We start from the raw sequence: 21,822 nt of genomic DNA on the forward strand, positions 1-21,822 counted from the left end.
ACGTCTACTTAACCTATAAGTATCGGAAAAGTACACCCGTCATAACTGTATCTACCTAAATCAGCCCTTTTAATCTCTCACAGAGTAGCAGTGTTATAATGATTATTGTGTTTAAAACTATTAGATTTTACAATAGATTCCAGTCAATCTTGAAGCTCAATAAATGAAATCAGTTCCCTTAAATGTAGATCCACAGTGTCAGTTCTCCCTTAAATTTAAAGATCCTGTGGCAGTCCATTTACCCTTAAATTAACATTCACTATCTGCTAGCATCAACAGCATTGGAAAAACAGCAGGCTTGAGTTTTTACCTTAACCATATAGCTTCTCAGGCTTTTCATATATTTCTGAAAGAGGGTGTGCACAGAGGAATCTGCCTGCAGGCATGCCGCTACTGACTTAAGCCACTAACAATAATTTACTGAACAATTAAATTACTCATTTGGAATGGGCTACACGAACAAAGACTGAAGTAAATAAGCAATTACTGTACATGTCCTTCAGGAAATTGGAATTGTATTTCCCCGGACTTAAAAAGTGAATATGTCTGCTAGTGTGGAAGTCTAACACTTGCTCATTATTCTGTCCTCCATGGTATCATTGATGATATTCTTTCTCTGAGAAATGTTAATATTTCTGATATACTGGTAAGGCGCCTGTTCTTTCAAGATACCATAGAGTCTTGTGTTTGAGAAAACTAGATAAACCTGTATATGGGGGGCAGAAGGTTGGGGGGTAGGGCTGTACCAGGAAGTTGTTCCTTTCCCCCTGTTGATTGAGAGCCAAATTCTGAATTGGTGTAAACAGGTACAACTTCATACATCTAGGTATATCAGCCTTACTTTTGGATCTCTTTTTTGAAGGCTGATATCTAAAAACAAATTAGATTGTACATAGTATTATAATAAACAGACCTTTGAAAAGGGCAGGCTCCAAGTGCAGAATCTTTATTCAATTCTTTCTTGCCACCTAGGCCATCAGAACATGTACCAACATATCTATTATTTTAACATACAACACATAGCAAGTCTTACCTGAGACCAAGGTCCAGTGCTCCATTCAGGGGGACAGTCTCTGTTATTACACATCTGTACCTGAGCTGGAGTGCTGACTGGACAAAGGGAATGTGCTACCACCTCCTCCTTTTGAAAAGATTTTTTCTGGACACACTGAATCAAGCGACTTTGTTGCCCTCCACCACAAGATTTGCTGCACGTGCTCCATTCACCTGTCGACCAGCTTAAAAGAGAGAATACCTTAATTTATTACCAACGCATAACTATAAGGCACCCTCTAAAACCAATGCATGCAAGGTCTATGTACTTAACAAACAGCCCAGTGACAAAATGTCATGCTTTCTGTTGGTGTTGCATTTAAATGGCTTGGCAATGTTCTTCTGTGATACTGATGTCTTCTATTTAACAAAGCACACTCCACATTTTTATATGAATGAACTACAAACCATTTAGCCTTTAATCACGAGCTCTTAATTGTTGTTGCTTTATAATAGTCCCACAGGGATACCTTTATAAATATCTAGCATACTTCATAAATATTTACAAAGGGCCATTTCCCATGATTCAATATATAACAGGTCATACTGTGCGAGTGCAACAAGAAGAAGAGGGAAGACCAAAAAAAAAACCATAATAAAATTGCACAGATATATAGCTTGCTATTGAATAATTTGATGGCCTCAAATCATCAAAAAGACAAGGAAGGTGTGTTTGGGGGGCATTTAATACCACATCTTCTCATATACAACACACACTGGAATATAAGCATCTTGTTCCTGGAAGGCAGACTGAAAGAAAAAAGACCTTACCTTGGAGTAAGTAACAGAGTAGCAGCAGCTAGGAAAGCTGAGCCTGCTTATTGTTCTGCTGCAGGTTGCTGCAGATTTCATTTTGGGGTTCAGCAACACATGCCAGAACCTGCACTTACCATATCTCTCACATATCACATGCACTCTAGTTTCCAGCAGCTGCTTTTTGGGGAAAGGTGCATGTTATATGCAAAAAAAATATATGGTAAAGTACAGCAAGAAAATATGAAAGAACATACCAGAGCCATCACTTTCTGACCTGGTTTTTTTAGGCCTCAAAGAAAAGTTACTAGGGATTTTTAGCTATGATTTGACCCAATACTTGTATGGTGCCTGGTCTGCTAGGGTATATATGTGCCAGCACAACAATGGGTCTGAACATAAAGAAAGGATTTTGAACTCTACAGAAATTCCTCCTGCTAGCTTTTTTGGGCTGATGGAATAAAATATTCAGAAATTCAGTTTTGGCCATATTCCTTTTTTAGTTGTAGGTGACCTCCCATAAACAAGAAAGCAGTAGAAAGGCTGAGGTGGTTGAAGCCACGTGAGAAGACGTTATCTTTCAGGAAGCTTGTAGGAGGGGAGGCCAAGAAGAAAACCATGTCAGACCCCAAAGGGAACATATGAGAAAAGAGGAGCCACTGAAACACATGCTGAAGAGTCAGAAGGAGAGAGAAAAAATGGGAACTACATCTTCAAATATGTCTGGGCAGATGCTCAGCCTTCAGGAATTCAACTCTGAAAGCATCTGTATACAGACGCTAAAGCACATGGGCCTAGATGTTGTATTGGTGATGCCCAGTTCTATTCTGAATCCCAATATTCCTGCCTTGCCTTCGCTCTGGATAATATATTTGTTTATAAAGCTCTGTCCGTCTTTAAAATAAAACAAACAAAAAAAAGAAATGGCTTGCTAAATTTAGCAAGCCTGTCATTAGGGTTCAGAGGATTTAGAAGATATCCTGAAACAAATACTTTAGGCAGCAGAACCAGCCATATAAATAAAACAATGCCAAATTAACCACACACACACGTGTGCGCGCACACACCCGCACACGCACACTGGGTGGGGGGCACATATATGCATTCTAATTGCTTGGCCATCTTTACTTTTGTACAATGTCTCTAAAGTCACATGCACAATCACACTCCACACCGCTCCAAAGCTGTGAAAGATTTCAAGGAAAAAGGAATATTAAGCCTCCAAAATCATATGACTATCCCCTCTGCAGTCTGCCTCAGAAAAGACACTCGAAACACACACTTCTGGACAGAAGTTATGATTCTAATCAATTTTATAGGTTTTCATTGGTTATACTCAGGTATACTACTCAGGTAAACAGGTAAAATAGAAAGGTTTTTTTTTAAGAGTTTATACACTATATCTGTTTAGATTATCCTTTTTCACATAGAAGGTTGTTATAAACCTGCTTGAATGCCTTCTTTAAGCTGCCATTTTCCACGACTATTTTGGCCATGCTCCAAAACTATCTTTCATTAGCTCAAATAACTTCAATAATTATGACCAGATTTGGCAGCCCTTTGCTCCAATAATAACATTATACAGTTCTGTTGCCTTTTTTTGTTCTTACCTCTGGCACTCTCAGGGTAGTAATTTTGTACCTCCTCATTGAGTCTTTGTTCCTGTTCTGCACTAATTTTTTTCCTTGCTGACCCTTCACATCTACAGTCTTCCATTTTATGCTGTCATGCAAAGATGATGTTGATCTACATGTGCATTATCTATTATTGGTTGTTCTTCCTGGATTATGCCTAATCTATTTCTTTATGTTTTATTTTCTCCTTACAATTCCTTATCTGTTTTCTCAGTGTTAGGTATTATTTTAAAACCGTGGGGCTGCCACAGTTAGGTGGGGTGGATCCTATTGCACACTGTACATTGATCAGCTAGATCCTAAATTATGCGACCTGGCAGAACTCCATTCAGTTGAAGGAAGAGATACCGTATTACACCATCTGATGATATGCCCCCATTTGCTGCTCAAACATGCATTCAGTGGATCCTAGCCGTCCTGCTGTCCATGTTCTCTGTTATACTGTATTTTATTGTTAAAAATTCATTATCTGACTGCCTTCAGGTAACAAAATCAGAGTTGAATTCAGCCTGGAGGAATGATACCATACCTCAAAAAAATCTTTTCATCACATATTCCCTCTCAATAGCTGTATGCACTAAATGTGAGCTGCACAGTGCATGTGAAGTCTCGTTAATGGTAACAGGAGTTACATGTGTAGTCCTAGTACAAGATTAAAATAAAATGTTGTATTTTTGACTCATTATACCAAGACTACACCAAATCAAAATGAGGAAAATATAAACAGCTAGAAAAAAATCCTGGAAGCATCACCAATTGCTTTTCTGTCTACACCAAATTGAGCCCATTGGATAAAAATACATTTGGCAACAGATAAATCATACACAAACAGGCTGTGTTTGGCTACAAAGATCACTTAAAATTAGTATTCAGACAATAGTGTGGCCAAAGGCAATCCAAAAAAACTGCTGAAGCAGGCACATGTGTCACGTTGCCCCTACTTCAATCTTAGTTCTATCTTTTTGAGGCCCTACTCTATAATTTGCCATTTGGATTTTATGTCCTGTGTTGTAATTTCTAAATTTTGCAGGAAATTTCAAACCATTATTGGATCATTTTTAAGCATGTTAAATGTATTTGAAGCCATAGATTTTAACTATAACCCAGGCTATTACACAGTGCACAAATCTCTTAGATTTATCTCACCAGATTATTCCTGGATGGAGGAAAATATCCCGTTAAATTTCAGTGAGTAATTTCAGTGAGCGTGCTATTTTCCTCTCAGCCATTATGATAAATAAGATGTTTGCAAATAAGAGATTCTCACTCTCACAGGCATATGCAGGGGAAATAACAGGTGATCTGCCCTCATTTTTATGTTAGAATTTCAACTTAGGTGTTTATGTCTTCTAAACAATTAGATCCTTGAATCAATGGCAGCCTATGTTTGGTTGCATCTCATACAGTACTGACCATGCTGTTGGCATTTCAGCTGCTTGGCTTAAATGTGCTTCTTACTGGTGTAATAATAATATATATATATATATAGTATTTTGTGCTTCGAGTAATAATTAATCATGAAGCTTCACAGAAAGGCGAGGCTCCCCAAACCCCATTCTAATCACTCATCCTCCTTACCTTCATTTGCTACTGCTGTGCAGGAAGCCTAGACAACCTAATCATTATTCACTTATTTTCCTAGAGAAATCGGTGCGCTTTGAAATCAATCACATCACTGATACATGGCACAAAGTACTCAGAAGAATGCAGGTTAATACTGAACTTATTCCTCAACAAATACAAAGACGATAGCAAAAATGGTATAAGAATAAGCACCACTTACTATGCTGGGCAGGGGTTAGTATTGCACAGTTTTGTTTCCGTTACAGGCTTTGTCCTTGGGTCACAGAAAGAGGAATTCACACGCATGTGATGGTCTTGTAAACAAAGTGCTTTTGCTGTAAAGTGCCCTATGGAGATACCAGCAAAAAATAAAACTAAGTATTACCCAGCTTCTAAATAAAAGGAGAAACAATGTGTTAGCACAGTATTTTAAACTGCAGTACACCGCTCAAATTCATTGCCGATGCAATTTCATTGACTTAACGTGGAATTACAGTAGAAGAGAATTTGGTAGTTTATTTTTAACATTAACTTACTCTTATGCAATGCAAATGCTACGGCTACCACTGAACTCATCTTTAACATATTAACCTACACAGTGTATTTGCAGAATGTAGCAATATAGCAGAATCACTAGGTCAAAACTAGTAATATGTCAAGCTACCTGTAGGATCCAGACAAGCTTTCAAAGAGCCTTTTCCATGTAGTTAAAACCTGGCAAAGTGTTTGTCACCTTGTTTATTCTCTGTCTCTATAGCTATCCTCAGCCTGTTTGAGGTTGCTTTGACTGGTGCATATCTAGTTTGAATAATGGAAAAAGACATATGGGAATAGTGCCTGTGAATTTATCAGATTAAGATTTAATCAAACAAAAACTGCATTTATCTGAACCTTGAGTGTTTCTGGATGTCAGGGCTTTTGCAATCAAGGAATTAGTCCTGACACATTATGGTAATGTGTAAGTGAGCCGTAGTCTCTTGATCGTAAGTGCATGTATTCTGAGCCAAATCCTCCTTGCTCTATTTCACACAAGTAATCCTGCTGGAACTTGCTATGGGGTAGTCTGCCTCTTTCCATGTAAAGATAGTCCACTGAGTTCAGTGAGGGCTGCAAATGATTTAAGAACAGTGAGTGACTCCATGGATTTACTTATTTTTCTTTACAGTGGGCACGTCTACACATGCGCATTTACTGTGCAGTAACCGCACGTCTACACATTCACACCCATACTGTGCAATAAACATGGTAACTTACACTGACTTGAGTGAACAGCATCATGCAGGTACCAAATTTATGCCCGATTAGTTACTGCACAGTAATGCACATGTAGATGCCTTACTAAACAGTAACACTGTATGTGTGGACTGACTTGGGACTTTGGTCCCAAGTCAGTCTACACATACAGTGTTAATGTGCTCTAACACCTGCATGCATTGATGCTGGTCTATTCCTGCTTATTATGCAGTAATTTACTACGCAGTAAATTTAAACCAGCATAAATGCATGTGTAGACATGCCCAGTATTATGTTATTTACATCACATGCAGTCCATAGATACAACAAAGACAAGTCAGACAGGCAATGCAGGGGAATTTCTAGCTGCTTCTGTCATCCTAAGCATAATGTAACTTATTTCTCTAAATATTCTGCTGTAAATTTTACTGCTATGCTACTTCTCAGCTCCTTTATCATTTCCTTTCTAAGAGCTGTTATCTGGACAGTAATATAGCACATCTTGTGTACTATGTCTTCAAAGGAATCTAATTATTGCTTAAGTATTGGCCTGAACAAGATGGGCTGAATCACCAACTTGAATGCTTTCCTGAATTGGGGACAAAATGAGAAAATTCTAAGATAAAGGAAGTTAGATATTTTGGTGTTTAATAATTGTTATTGGATAATAAACACCTCTTGCACATGCTCATATAGACCATAGTCATATTAAAGGGAGCTGGACTATAGGGAGATGCCGTGAAAAGGAGGTAGAGAAGACTGGAAATAGGAAAATTGCCTACCCCCACCACATGCAGTTGAGCACTCTGACTGTATCGTCACCCAGGAATAGCTGTGTTTCTTGGCAGATGTCTTGTTCTCACTGATGGCTTTGGGAAATGTGTATTCCCAAGAGATACCAGGATTTGTGCCTTGTAACAAGATCTAGAGAGTTTTAAAAAAAACGTGGTAAGATTTAAAAAAAAACCAAACAGATTCTGGAATTCTGAAGGTAGCTGAGACTATGTAAAGATGTACCCAAATGATATATTTAATATGTCACATTTCTCTAAGAGTTCTCAGGATGCTAACTCTTAATTATATACATTTTCAATGACCCAGTGCACCTTTGTAATCCTAATGCAGCATGGTTCCAATTGTAATGCCATAAAGCCAAATCATGCTTGGGGTGACACTTCACATGATAAGGAACACAGAAAAGTCCCACACGGGAGTTAGGTTAGGTTAGGTTAGGTTAATGATACAGAAATACAACTAGATGGCATGGAGTAGGACCAAGAACTCCATGACAAGTATTTATTTCAGTTTGATCATGACCAGTTTCTTCCTGAACGTATGTCCTGTCTCTTAATCCCTTAGACCTAAAAATACCTCTCCCCTGGTAGATTCCTCAGTATAGGCTCAGAAACCTAATTGTAGCAATGTAGCTGCTGGATGGAGATTTAGGGCTTTAATTTTGGGTAAAATTCTCCGTCTTGCACTGTGCAGAAGACCAAACTAGATAATCCTGTGTGACAATGAAATCTATTAATTCATTTGTTGGCACCAGCAAGGCATTTAAGCATTTCAGTAAATGAGATTTGAAATGACTTATTAACTCAGGATCTGTTTAATTTAGGAACAAGGGGTGATTTGATAACAGTCTTCAAATACCTGAAGGGCAATTACAGAGGGGATGGAAATGGGCTTTTCTTTGTGGCCACAGGGAAGAGGACTAGGAACAGTGGCCTCAAGATGCAGTAGAGGAAATTGAGGTTGGAGATTAGGAGGAACTTTCTACATATACGGGTGGGCAGGCATTGGAACACACTACCTAAAGTAACTGTGGAATCTCTCTATCCTTGGAAGTTATCAAGAACAGATTAGACAGACACTTAGCTGGGATGGCACAGTCAGAGATGATCCTGGTTATATCATGCCTGGAGTGGTGGGATGGACTAGATGACCTTGCGAGGTCCTCTCTAGCCTTACTTTCTTATGATCCTAAAGGAAAGGCATGGCTGCAGGCTTGGAATAGAGGTGGTTGAACACGATTTTTTCAGTTCCTTAGCCTTGACATACAAGATAGACATTTTGCTGGTAAATGGATAATCCTGCACACTTATTGTAACACTGCCATTACCTCTACAAAACCAAATGTTGGTGAGAAGTCCATGGAGAAGAAACTCAGTTGGCATAATAGTCGGAATAGTTGAAGTAGCTGGGATGATGACAATTTATGCCAGTTGAAGATCTGCTCATGAATTGTGTCTATGGGAAAGTATATAACTCTCCCTTGTGCATACTGCATCTTCCTTCCCATTTGTGTCTGTGCATGGTCAGACTAGCATCAGAAATATATTTTTTTACTATGATAACTAAGTAGCAACTTAACTGAGTGGGTCTGGATCTTGGAGGTGCTCCTCAATGTGCTGTTCACTGCATTTAATATATTTCCAGTGAATTGTATTTCACCCTCAATTTGCAAAACTTTCTGAAGTTTACTGAGCTTATTCCAATAAAATATGGAATAAAATAAATACAAGGTGAATAAAAGCCTGACACATATTTGAACTTGAATTTGAATTTAAACAGAAACGCCTATTTTATATCATTTGTTTTCAATAGGGCTTTTTGACAGCTAAGCTACGCTTATATATATTCATGTTCCATAGAAACAGCGTCACCCTTATATTGGTTTTAAAATTATAGAGTTCTATTAAGTTTTATTTCCTCAGCAATATGGATCTGACCACTACAAAGATACAGAGTAGGTGCAGTTAACCTCATTTCCTAACCACAATTTTTGATAAGTGTTAACATTTAAAAACAATTCCAGTTTGTGTTAATGATTACCTTAAGGGATACTAATAAAATATGGCAGGCAGTCAGTATCAATTAATGTCATATGATGTCTAACCTAAGTGCACAAGCACATCCATGTAGGTAGACATGGTCTCTAAACAGATGGGTTTCAAAAACCAGCAGCAAACTTAAATTTGCCTTTTATGTTCAAGAAATGTTATAAAATGTTTAAATGCACTCAAGGGGTTTCAAGTTTTTTGAAGATGTACATAATGGAGAAAAGAAATGACCCATGATAGCGAAAATTCAGAAGAAATTCACATGAACTGCAGTGTAATAATATTGAACACATGAAGGATTTGGACAACGTAATATTTATTTTTCAGAAGAAAGAAAAAAGGAAGCTGTGTTTTCCATTCCTAGTAGCCAGATATTTTATTTCAGCCAGTGATTCTTGATATTGCTCTAGACTGAGAATATAGGAGTTCAGATCATTTACAGGCAAAATATATTCATTCAGCAATACAGTATACTCTCTGTTTCACTGCAAAATTCAGTTGGAGACTCCTAATAGTCAAAATGCCCCTATAACATATATTAATTATATTAATCTATGTTAAACTAAAATCAAAATTAACCTTCCACTGACATGTCCACATAATAGACCTTCCACTGACACATGCAGAGACTGACTCATAATAGTAGTAAGATAGCTTATAGTTGTACATACACAAAGTCTTAATTATCTACTCTTGTGCTTCAATGAATAATTTTGACTAGGGTTGTGCAAAATTTCACCAGGTGTTTCATTTCGATGCTGTTTTTACTGGTTTCGAGCTCAAAACAGCGAAATCAAATGAAACAAAAGGCTTTGAAGCAGCCTCGAAATGAAACGGGGGCAGTCGAAATGTTTTGTAAGTTTTGAAACATTTCGAGTTTTGAAGCTGGGCTTGCCTCCAGGGAAAGAGAAAGTAAGGAGAGGGAGCGGGAAGAGCAGGGAAGGACTGCTCTCATATTGACTGTGTAGCTGGCCAGTGACTGTGATCTTTCCCTGAGGTCCCTTCCAATCCCAATGCTCTGGGGGAGGGATGGAAAAACAGCTGTGCTGTAATACACACATATAGTCACATGTGTCACAAGTTTTGCTTGTCATCAGCTTGAGGTGCAGTTTCCCAGAAAGCCCTGTACCTATCTCCTTGAAACTTGGCAGGCTTTGTGGCCTCAGCAGGAGCTACCATCCCTGCAGTTTCCATCCCCCTGCACCTTCACACTTACAAGTGACATGGGTTTTGCTTTCAGGAATTTGAGGTGAAGTTTCCCAGAACCCCCTGCACCTATTTCCTGGCAGTCTTCATGCCCTCTGATGGGGATACCATCCCTGCTGTTTTTATTTAAATCTGCCAAGAAATGACAAAGTTATAGGCAGTTTTGTGCTTCTCCATTATAGCCTATGGGCGAAATGTCGAAACAGCATTGAAACAGTGAAAGAGTTTCGACGAAACAAAACAGAACAGTGCTTCAAAACTAAATGAAACACTGTCCTGCCAAAACATCGAAACGGAAGTCAAAATGAAATGGTGCCATTTCACGCAGCGCTAATTTTGACATAAGCATTGTTATGATTTATAGTACACACAAGAAGATGGCATCAAGATTCATCTTCTATTAGTATTGGATACATTAAAAAAAAGTTTAAAAATTCTGCAGGTTGTGAAGCCAAGCCCTCAAAAGTTAGCAAACACTAGAATTATGCATATCGGGGCAGCCTTAAATCAGTTCTGTTGTACATGTGTGTTATGACATAATGTTTAATTAAATGATCGGACTGTTCATATTATTTCTTTCCATCAGACTGTTCCTCCCTTTAGTGCAGGAGTGGGCAAAATGCAGCCCAGGAGCTGGACGCGGCCCGCCAGGCCATTCTATCCGGCCCGTGGGGCCCCTAAACAATTTAGAAAATTAATATTTATCTGCCCCTGGCTGCCTGTAATGTCGCCCTCGATGGCTTGCCAAAACTCAGTAAGTGTCCCTCCGCCTGAAATAATTGCCCACCCCTGCTTAGTGCTCACTTAATGAGGAACTATTCAATATTTTGTTTTCTCCTCATTATCTGGTGTGAGGCCTCATGCCTACTTTACTTGCTTACTCTCACTCTTCCTCTTTGGGTGGTATTATTAGTTTCCTCAGGGGCTTTTTTCTATGGCACTCATTACTATCAAATCTGGCATAGGTGACCAGCCAGGTTGGTACCTTTAGATCCACTGCCCAGACCTCAGCCACTTGAACTAATGAAGTAAATAGTGGAAATAGTAAGTTGTCATCCATTGTGAGGTCTAACATTAGAGGAAGGATTTAGATACCAAGCTATTTGGGTTCCATCTCAGATGTTGAACAAACTGAAAAGTATTTGTTGAGATTCAGAAGCAGTTTAACAGTATTGTGTTGGTACCTATGTGCCCCAGGCATGGACTTCAAACCTCATTCTGCTGGGCACTTTACAAACAGAGCAACAAGACGGCCTCAATTTTGGTGGATGACAGGTCAAGATGACAATTTATCTCAGAGAAGCCCCTAGACTAATGTTATGAAGTAATACAAGGATCTACCCGCTAAGAATTACAGCCGTACTACTCTTTATTTTAGGGGCTATTAAAGTAAGGCAGGGAATGAAGCAAATGTAGTCTAAAACTGGAGAAGTAGAATTCAGATCAAAGAGGAGGAAGAATGAGAAGATAAAAGGGACATGACAACCAATCCCTTTCACTTCACTGAAGCACAGGGAGATTGCCACACTGACAGCGTTGAGAAGAAAGAGATTATACGATCTCTCACAAGTTAGAACAAGGCAGGCCAGTGTCTGTCACTTAACAGTCATGTAAGAGGCTGTCAAAACCACACTAATTCAGCTCATCTCTGTAAAGGGAAGATTGGTCCATACATTTTAAATATCTGAGCTGGGATACACAGATGCTCCCTGGATATGAGAATAAATTACTATGGTTATTGAAAGGACACAAGTTAATTTCCCAATCATCTGCAGTCAGCTACTCTGACTGGTAAATTATAGAGATGGAAACCAAGGCAAGAGCTCCTCTGCAATCATTTGCTCACAAGAGGGAATATGTAGACTTGGACCTTGGATCTAGGCATAGTGAGCCAAACACCTTCTTCTTTCCACCCTTGTTCAGCTAAGTAGCACAGCTTTATATGACTACCGAGGACCCAGCACTTTACAGTTCAAAATTCTAGAAATAGCATCTATATTGCGTCATTCATCTGAAACGACAGCACACTGTTCCTTTAAATTCAGTCAAGAATGCAAACTATTGAAAAGCTGCAATTTGTTAATTTAGCAAGCATATATGAATAGTTCTTCCGTCATATTTTCAAGCATTTATTTTGAAGTCCTTCTCTAACAACCCAATAACTAAAGTCTGTATATAGCGCCAAGTTATCAGACCTACAAATTTGGAAAGACCTCCAATGCTCCAGTCTACTTAACTGGATGTATTCCAAAGTCTTTTCAGCCAATTGGCATTTGCTCCCAAATTTACAGCTGGCAAAAAACTGCTTTAAACATTTCCAGGTCCTCAACAGAACTGTTTAATGTCTACCTTTAACACACCAACCACCTGACTTCAGATACAACACTCAGCAGCTCTGACCGCAGGGCGTAGTTATAAAATTTACAGCTTCTTGAGTTTGAAAACCACAGACTTGATGGCTGGAATTTGCCAGATCTATTCTGACGAAAGAGAGCTGTGGCTTTTGCTTAGGGCACAAAATGTTAAAACAATGGATAAATTGAAGTCTCTTGAGTAAATAACCCTTCTCTTTTGCTGCTAATTTTGATTTCAAAGCTAAAACAATAAATTTTCTGAGCCACCTGTACATCTGCTCCTCTGTTTAAAGTCCTTTTCCTTGCCTATCCCAGGTTTCCCATACCACACCTACATTTGCAGGTCAAACCTTTTAGGTGGCTATCAGTGCATCCTTTGGCTGAGTGACCGATTTGTATTTTTAAATCATGTTTTTGTATAACAAGAATACATTAAGTCACTGACAATACAGTGCCATAAATTACATTGGCTGAGACAAGATAAAAAGCCCACAATATCCTGCATGATGTAGAAGCGAACACATAAGCAGCGGATGTAATCTGTCAGGAAGAGGACAGATACAGCTTTTGTGTAGGGCAAGGAGACAAAAATGAGAAAAGAATTCGAAACTGATTATAAAACAAAAAACAAAGTTATCATCATCCATGTGTACGGCAGTAAGATTTTTCGTGTGCTCGTACTACATGTGTGTCATTTACAGAGATAGGTTTGTACCCAGATCCTGAATACTAGCACCTCCATTAAGAAGTTTGCTGCTGGGTCCAAAATTTGAGGATCTCTATCCATCAGTGGCACTAAAATTATTTCTTTGCTGTACAATATACCCAAAATTTTACTTCCTACTAACTGTCAATATTCTAAGTCAGATTCTGATTTCACTGGCCTTTGCATACATCTAAAATAATTCATCTGACTTCTCTGGACTGCTTCTCTTTTCAATTGTTTAAAAGAGGTCAATATATGGCTTTATATAGGCTTTATTCACCAAGACACCCCCGGGGGTTACAAGAAACAATGGCCACAAGCTAGTAGAGAGCAGATTTAGACTGGACATTAGGAAGAACTTCTTCACAGTTCGAGTGGCCAAGGTCTGGAATGGGCTCCCAAGGGAGGTGGTGCTCTCCCCTACCCTGGGGGTCTTCAAGAGGAGGTTGGATAAGCATCTAGCTGGGGTCATCTAGACCCAGCACTCTTTCCTGCCTATGCAGGGGGTCGGACTCGATGATCTATTGAGGTCCCTTCTGACCCTAACATCTATGAATCTATGAATATGATGCACTATGTGCTTCAGTGAACATCTATTAGGAAGTTAGTGATGCTATACTGAAGGGATCTATCTAGTAACCTGGCCCTGACAGCGTCTAACACCAGACGCTTCAGAGGAAAAAGAAAATCCTTATAATGGATAACGAAAATATGGGAGGATTCTCCCATCAGCTTCTTGTTAGCTTAATCCACAAACCAAAAGGATTCTTATCCCTTAAGTATTTCTAGAAGGCATCTTAAGTAGTTCTTACTAAAAGCTTATGAAAAATTAGGACTCTTGAAGTAAGCCTACTAATGGCATTAAAAAAAAACAAAACAGCATAGCTTTGGAAGGTCCTGTATGATTTCACTCTTCCTTTCAGCTGTTCCAGATTTATCTGGTAGTGTTATTGTATTTCCTTTGTCTTTTCAACTATTCACATGCTAAATACACAATCTTACAAGATGCCATCCAGCAAATCGCTTTTCACTTAAAAGGACCCATTTATTCCCTGTACTGAATCTACATCTGTATCTTATCAGCATATCTTTGCTCTCTCCCCCTCACCCTCTCTTCAGGGGAAATCAGTATGAATTTATCATTGAGCAGCTAATAATAAATGTAATGCCTTATAACTGCAAATTGGCTCTCTCCCAGTGGTAGATCATCAGTAAAGTCATTCCACCTGGCTTCCTTTTTCCCTATTGACAAAGAGGAAGTGATTTACTGCTTCTAATTAGACATGTTTTCCCACTTTGAAGCCCCAGTCTCCTTCTTTTCCAGTACATGTTCCCCTCTCTTTAAAAGCATCCCTCCCATCTGTTCCTTATTGCTGTCAAGATAAACCATCTCCTTTCGGTGAGGTTTCCTAAATTCTCCTATTCAACATGTTGTCATTTTGGCCAAAGGCTTTAATCTTTCCCATTCCCATTTAATCAATTCATTGATTCTATGTCATATCACATGCAAAAAAAAAGTCACTGTGCTTTCTCAAATGGTGGAATATTTCATTAATAAAACAAAAGACCTAGCTAGCACTTGATATTGAATCCCAATCAATTTAACAATCCAGCGCTGAGCTAATTTTTTCTCACTCATATCCGTGAGAGATTTCCAACTAATTGAGCATGACTACACGTTCATTAATGCACCATAGTTACTGCGCATTTAGTTTAGTACTTCCTTAGTGAAATACTAACTGATAGGGCTGTGCGAAGCTTCAGGTGGTGATTCGATTCGGAGGAGATTTGCCCTGATTCAGTGGCCGAATCTCCAAATCTGAATCAAATCAGGGGGCCAATGAAAAGGTTCAAATCGATTCAAAGCCTCCAAATCTTCAGAAAAGATTCAGAGAGCTTCCATGATTTAGACACTCCCTGGTGGCTGCAACAGGGATCTAGAGCCAGATTTGGAGCTGGTAAGTAGGGGGTGGGGAAGAGGGGCTGGAGGAGGGGGACCATGGAGGGACCCCTGACAGTCCCCATCCCCTGTGTGTTCCCCCAGCCCCCTCAACCCCCACCCACTTGCCCAGCTCCACCCCCCATGGCTGCCCTGCCCACCCCAGCTCCCGCTGCTATTAAAAAAAGGGCCCCACTTTTTTCATTAAAAAAAGTGGCCCCACCACTGCCGGGTGGGGGGTGATCCCCACTGCCCCACACTGCATGGGGACCTCTGCCATGAGCCCCCCACCCTGCCCCTCACTCTTCCAGTCTCCACATGGCTGCCCCGCCCACCCCAGCTCCGGCCCTTTAAGAAAAAAACCAGAGAAAAACCCCAGGACTCATCAGCTCCTGCAGCAGCCTCAGGGCTTTGGAGGGCTCATGCAGAGCCTCCCACGTGGTGCAGGACAGCGGGGATCACCCCCCCTGCCCAGCAGCACCCAGTGAGCTGGGGCTTTTTTTTTTTTCAAAGTGCCAGGAGCTGGGGCAGCCATTACCGGGGCTTGGAGAGCAGATGGGGGATGGGCCCAGCCTGCATGATTTGGAGATTCGGCCAAATTGATTCAGGACAGTGATTCAAATCTCCGAATCAGTATGGCTGAATCGACTGAATTCAAATACGAAGCGAATACTAGCCACTTTGCACAGGCCTACTAACTGAATACCCAGTAACTACATCCACTGCACAGCAGCACTGATGTATGGTTTTTTCATGATGGGTACTGCACAGTAGCTGAATAACACTGTGCAGTAGTTTATTAGCACGTTTTTTGACCGGCACACTGCTGTGCAGTGTTATTAGGCTACCATGTAGTAAGCATCTCATGTAGACATGCCCACTGGTCGGTTAGAACATAAGAACATTTTTTTTTGTTTTATTGTATTCTATAATTTTAGTCAATTTGGGTGGAATGGCAGATCGTTTGGGGCTACTAGAAGTCCTAACAACTCTCAGAAGATCCTTTAGAAACCTGTAGTTGTTTCTGGTGGCCAAAAAAGTGTCTCTTCATTGTTGCTAATCCACTATGGAAAAACATCTTTTTGTACTTACTTCTTGCCAATGTTAGGCCTGATTTCCAAGACTAGGTAAATGCCATGTTGAACCTGTATTATTATCGTTTCTTAGATAAATCTTGTTCTAAATAAGCAGAAGAAACCACTGACAACTTCCTTAAATTTAAACCGGATGACCTTAAATTACCTATGCCTGAATCTCAGACAAATGTAAGAGGACTGAGCATTCAACTGCATTAAAAAAAGTAATTCCAGTATGTCTCCACTTAAGATGACACATTGTATTACCAAAACCAGATGTTAAAAAGCCTACTATTAATTCCTGACCCCAGATTATCATTTAACTATCACATTTCTACCACTTTAAGTCTTGTCTATTTTTTTTTTCATCTAGTCTGAAACTGGCTGTTTTGGGAGTTGCATTCTGAATCCACAGAAATACGTGCTTTTGTCATCTAAGTTTTCATTGGCTTCTGTAAACCCACAATCAGCAAACTATAAATAATGTGAACTGTAACTACAGAGCTCTGCACTGCTTCCAAGAAGCACTGACATCTGGGATAACTGTTGTGCTTTAATGCCTGTAAGTGATTTCTCTCATTGTACTGTATAGTAAAAAAAAAAGAAAAACCCTCCAGTGAATTTTGCTTTCAAGCTTTACACTTTCAAGAGATGCTCTAATGAAATCCCACTGCTTCTGCACATTTCATTTCACATTCTTCTCTCAATTTTATTCTCTTCCACTGAAAATAGTTGGCCACTGATGTTTGTATTTTTCTCACCGCAACCCAGCTAAATTATAGATTCTCTCTCTTTTGTCTTACTTGGTATGACTGGCTCCCATAATTATATATACTGGTTGTAATATTCCAATGTAAATATGAAAATCCCTACATCATGCTTTTCTTTTCTTTTCTTTCACCAATCTTTCAATAGCATTTTAATGATACTGTAAAATTGATTAAAAGATACATGCTCAGTTGAACCCTTTGAATAATCAGGGACTCTACTGCATGTATGATGCATTTAATAGAAGCTTAAGATAAGGATGCCTCTTGTCCGATGTGCCCAAGGAGGCAGTAAAGATCCTGCGTATTACTGTGCATGTCATGGGTCACAATGACCCATCCTATCAGGAGACGGGTAGAGGAGGACAATGAACAAATGGAGCCATTAACTACTATGGCCCCCCAATTAATGTTGTGCTCAGTATGGCTGATCGATATAAAAAAGGAATACTGGAAGTTGCTTTGCTTTGGGAGTAAGAGTTGGAGAGAGGAAGAAACCATAGGCTTAACTGTGTGAGGATGTGATACCTATTCCTTGGCTTATTATAATTCCACAATCTGTCCTTTAGTGCTTTTGAATACCTTGATATTCCCTAGGAGGAAAAGGCATACAATATATTAAAACAAAATCCTGGGGGCCATTAAAAATCTGTAAAAGAAGAATTTTAATAAAGATGTATCCTATTTATATCTCCTACCATCTCTTAAAACATGGTTCCAATTATCTTTCGGAGGATACCTGCATGCAAAGATTAAATAAACTCATTCTGTTCAGAGGATCATTCTGGAAGATGCATCAGGTACACTAACAAAACCTGACAGACCTTCCCTCCTCCTTGTGTCCATGCTAGTATTCAGTGCGTACATACATATATCAATAATGCGCCCCCATGCAGGAGTTTAGTTACCCTTTTGCACCCTCCATGGAAATCTGTTCTAGCGAATGACAACTAAATACTGGCTAAACCTTGGGAGAAAATTGATGTGCAATAAAATATTGCTTTTTTGAGGAAGACTTAAGTGTTGACAATATACAAGTTGACAACTGTAGGAAGACCTCATCCTGTACAGTCTTACATCATGGGAATATAGAGTTGCTGGCATGGCAAAAGGGTAAGCAGGACTTGGCTCTCAAATGTGTTTTTGAGATACCTCTTATAATTAGCTATCTTAGCTATCTGTAGCTGAAACAGGATTTGCTTCATCCTTTTTAGTGAAAACAGTAAGTTGCCATATTATATTTTAGAAGCATGCATGGTTTCTGATCACAAGCTCTGTGCTCATTTTTAATTTTGATCACCTTTTTAATGGCTTACAGAAATGGTTCTCAACCTTTTTTTAGACTCAAGGTTCCCCTTGTTAGACTCAAGGCACCCCTTGGGAAATGCCACCTCTTAGTTTTTACTCGTCTTTGACTACAGAAACATAGTAGAGCAATTCTTCTGTTGCAAAAACTCAGAAAGACCACAACAAGTCAGAATGTTTTTTGCATTATGAATCTCTGTTTGAAATCTCTAGGTTTAACTTGTGAATCATGCACACCTACAGTGCTAATATTGTGATGTACCCCGCATCACCCTTGAAAGGATCTCAAGATACTCCAGGGTCCTTCAACACCCTGGTTGAAAACTACTGGCTTAAGAATCAGCGACCGAGCCAAAATAGCATACCCTTTTTGGAGAGAAAACATTTCACATGTCTAAAGGAGACAGGCTATTGAAACTGTGGAGGGTAAAAAATGATATTAGCTACAATTCACAGATTATATAATTTGGGAAAACGCACCATATTCTCTAACTTATTTCTCATTTAAAATCCCTAGTTGCCAATGATAGTGGTGTAGGTATTTCAATAAAAATACATGGGAAGTTTAAATAAGCCCTCATAGGAGCAATAGCCTCAAGTTAAATGTGAAATCTTTGTGGGGCTCTTTAGCATTATTTGATAGACTGAAAATAGAAGTGTTGTTTGGCATTAAAACAAGACAGTGTTTTTAATCTATATATTTCAAGACTTTTACATGCTCAGCAATGAAGTAGGTCATCTTGTATGTCAATTCATAATTCATGCTTTAGTTTTGAGGCCTATAACAATATAGCTCAAATTACATTGCATTATGACAAATTAGATTTATAAGTGCACTTGCAGCTTTTCTATAAGGCTATTTTAGAAATGGGTTCAGTCTGGGGAATCATATCTGCAATTTGTTACTTTTACACTACGCTATTCCTGTAAGCATTAACTCATGTGGAGAATGAAAGTGTTTGACCTGACAAAACAGAAGCTTAGTAAAAGCATATAAAATCAGGATAAAATGATCAATGAAAAATATGCCTTTGGTCCCCAATTCAGCATTTCATCCATAAACAAAGCACTTAAGAATATGTTTAAGCCCATTTGGCTTCAATAACACTGACAGACACATTTAAAATTTCTAAAAAGTGCTTAACTGCTTTGCTGACTTGGATCCTTTAGAAATGAATCCTTTCTCCATTTCTTGGATGGTGCCAGTTTTCAATTTGTGAGAATTGGCTGCCTCCAAGATAGGGTACAACACTCATTGTTGCCTTCCATATGTACACTGCAGGCAAAGCAACACATTTGGTAGTAATCTCAATTAAGCACTACTGGAAAGTGCGGGAAAGAGCTGAATTCTACAGGGGAAGGACTGCTGCTTCACTCTGAAAGTTAAGGATTCATCAAAACACGCCAGACAAGCTTAGAAGATCCAGGGATTTGCCAAAGATTTCCAGCAAAGCAGGTAAAATAATGTAGCTAGCAGTAACTAGGGCCTCTGTAATTATCATCAACTAGCAATTGGCCTTCAGGTGTTCTGAGGCACATTAAAGGAAAGTCTGGTAAAAGCAACCTGAAGAGGAAAGGGATTTATTTTACCCAGAACAAAAGTGCATATACTTGGCTCCAATTCTATAACCAAACCAAAGACAATATACACACCAAATTTCTTTCCAGTTACATTCAGTTCTATCCCAGGACACCTGATGAAGAGAACAGGTGACAGATATTTGACTCCAAAATATGTTTTCTTTCACCTTTTTTCTTTATAGCATTAGCTATAACACAGCATCAATAAAAATTGTGTATGGATCAACATGTGGTAGAGATATGCACACTTAGACAACGGATTGCCTAATCTGCATGCACAAATGCCGCACATGCACAGTTTCAGAGGCAATATTTGAACATGTGTTTAACCATGATGATTCATTTTGATATATGTATCACTGAATTTTATTGTGTAGGATTTGTATGATGATCTTATCTCCATTACCAGGGTGTGCCAGCTGAAAAATAATGTTGTGTGGGGCATTCTAGACTATTTTTTCTTTTCATAAACCTCGTGGCAATTTGCTAAGACCCCCAGACCTTGATAAACTGGTGAAAGGCCTTTCAATCTAGCATGACTACACAATTAAGTCTGAATAGTACCATGACTCATGCTATTCTTTAATCTGTCTGAGAGCTACCGCACTGAACTAAAGCTGTCGTTGCTAATTCTGTAATAGACATCAATGATAGAATAAACAGAAGAAAGCTTACTTCAAAGACTAGCGTCTCATTAGTCGGCCCTGCCGCATATAGACTCTCTGGATGGTTAAAAGAGCGTTGATAATCAAAAGTTGTCCCAGCAAAAGAAAACTTTCCTGGCCAGTCAATTGTCCAGTCCCCTGTGAGATAATACTTCTTATTTAGGTTGCGCACTGCAAGGTAGCTGGTGGAGATTTGCATTTCCTGGATTTCAATACTACGTGCTCCAGCTGGAACAGTGACTACTGGATAATAGTCTAAAATTGAAAGAATAAAGTAATATTTTTGTAGCGGTTATTAAAAAAGGACCTTAATCTAACTAAACCTGGAATCTCAAAGGCATTACATAGAAAGCAGACTTGATCCACCAAAGTGGTTGCTCCAGTTTTAAGATGGCAGACTTTAAAGGATCTACACCTGCTTATGACTGGAGCACCCCAAGGATCAATCAGTTCTTGGATTTTGTTTTTCTTTTTGACTTCAGACTGATAAAGTACACGGTCTTTCATGTTAATACATATCAGAACAGCACTGGTTGTATCTGAATTGTTTTCCCATGCTTTTTTTGTATTTCCTACACAAGTGGTAAAAGGTGGTGTTTAAAGCACAACACCAGCATGCTTTGGGCATGAAGTAAACCCAGGCACAAAGAGCTTGTCCTGAAGTCTTAAATGCTACTAGATCTCTCCTGGTGAAGAGATTTGCCTTTTCATCTAATATTTTCCCAACATAGCATTTAAATTCGATATGTCTACAGCAGAGCTACTCGTATGTCCTATAGACTTAGGATTTGAGAGGCCTCAAAATACTTAAGTGATTATTCTCACAATACCTCGGTGTGATAAGAAAATGCCATTTTCTCCATTTTACAGCTGGACAGGATGAGGCTCAGAGGGCATTCATCTGAAAGGGCACATTCATTAATACACCGTAGTTACTGAGCATTAAATTTAGTATTTGAGTAACCAAGTACTAAATCAATGCTCAGTAACTCGTGCTACTGCACAGTAGCACCAGTGCATGGGTTTTTAGTGATGCTAACTGTGCAGTAGCCTAATATTACTGCTCAGTAGTGTATTAGCACAGTTTTTGCCTGGCAAGCTACTGCACAGTATTAGGCTACTGCACAGTTAGCGTATTGTGTAG

At 39.1% G+C, this 21,822-nt stretch overlaps 1 protein-coding gene across 2 annotated transcripts in view; it reads right to left on the reverse strand.

Annotated features, from left to right (window-relative positions):
- Positions 1-21,822, reverse strand: part of ADAMTS18 (ADAM metallopeptidase with thrombospondin type 1 motif 18) — a 106,552-nt gene that overhangs the window by 14,200 nt on the left and 70,530 nt on the right. For both annotated transcript variants that reach the window (XM_006260253.4, XM_019488195.2), the window contains exons 15-18: positions 20,689-20,933; positions 7,019-7,160; positions 5,224-5,350; positions 1,034-1,238 (exon numbers count right to left, since the gene is read on the reverse strand). In XM_006260253.4, the coding sequence (XP_006260315.3) occupies positions 1,034-1,238; positions 5,224-5,350; positions 7,019-7,160; positions 20,689-20,933 (719 nt within the window). The remainder of the gene's footprint in view (positions 1-1,033; positions 1,239-5,223; positions 5,351-7,018; positions 7,161-20,688; positions 20,934-21,822) is intronic.

This window comes from Alligator mississippiensis, chromosome 10, assembly GCF_030867095.1.
Source record: "Alligator mississippiensis isolate rAllMis1 chromosome 10, rAllMis1, whole genome shotgun sequence".
In the NCBI taxonomy this organism is placed as follows: Eukaryota; Metazoa; Chordata; order Crocodylia; family Alligatoridae; genus Alligator; species Alligator mississippiensis.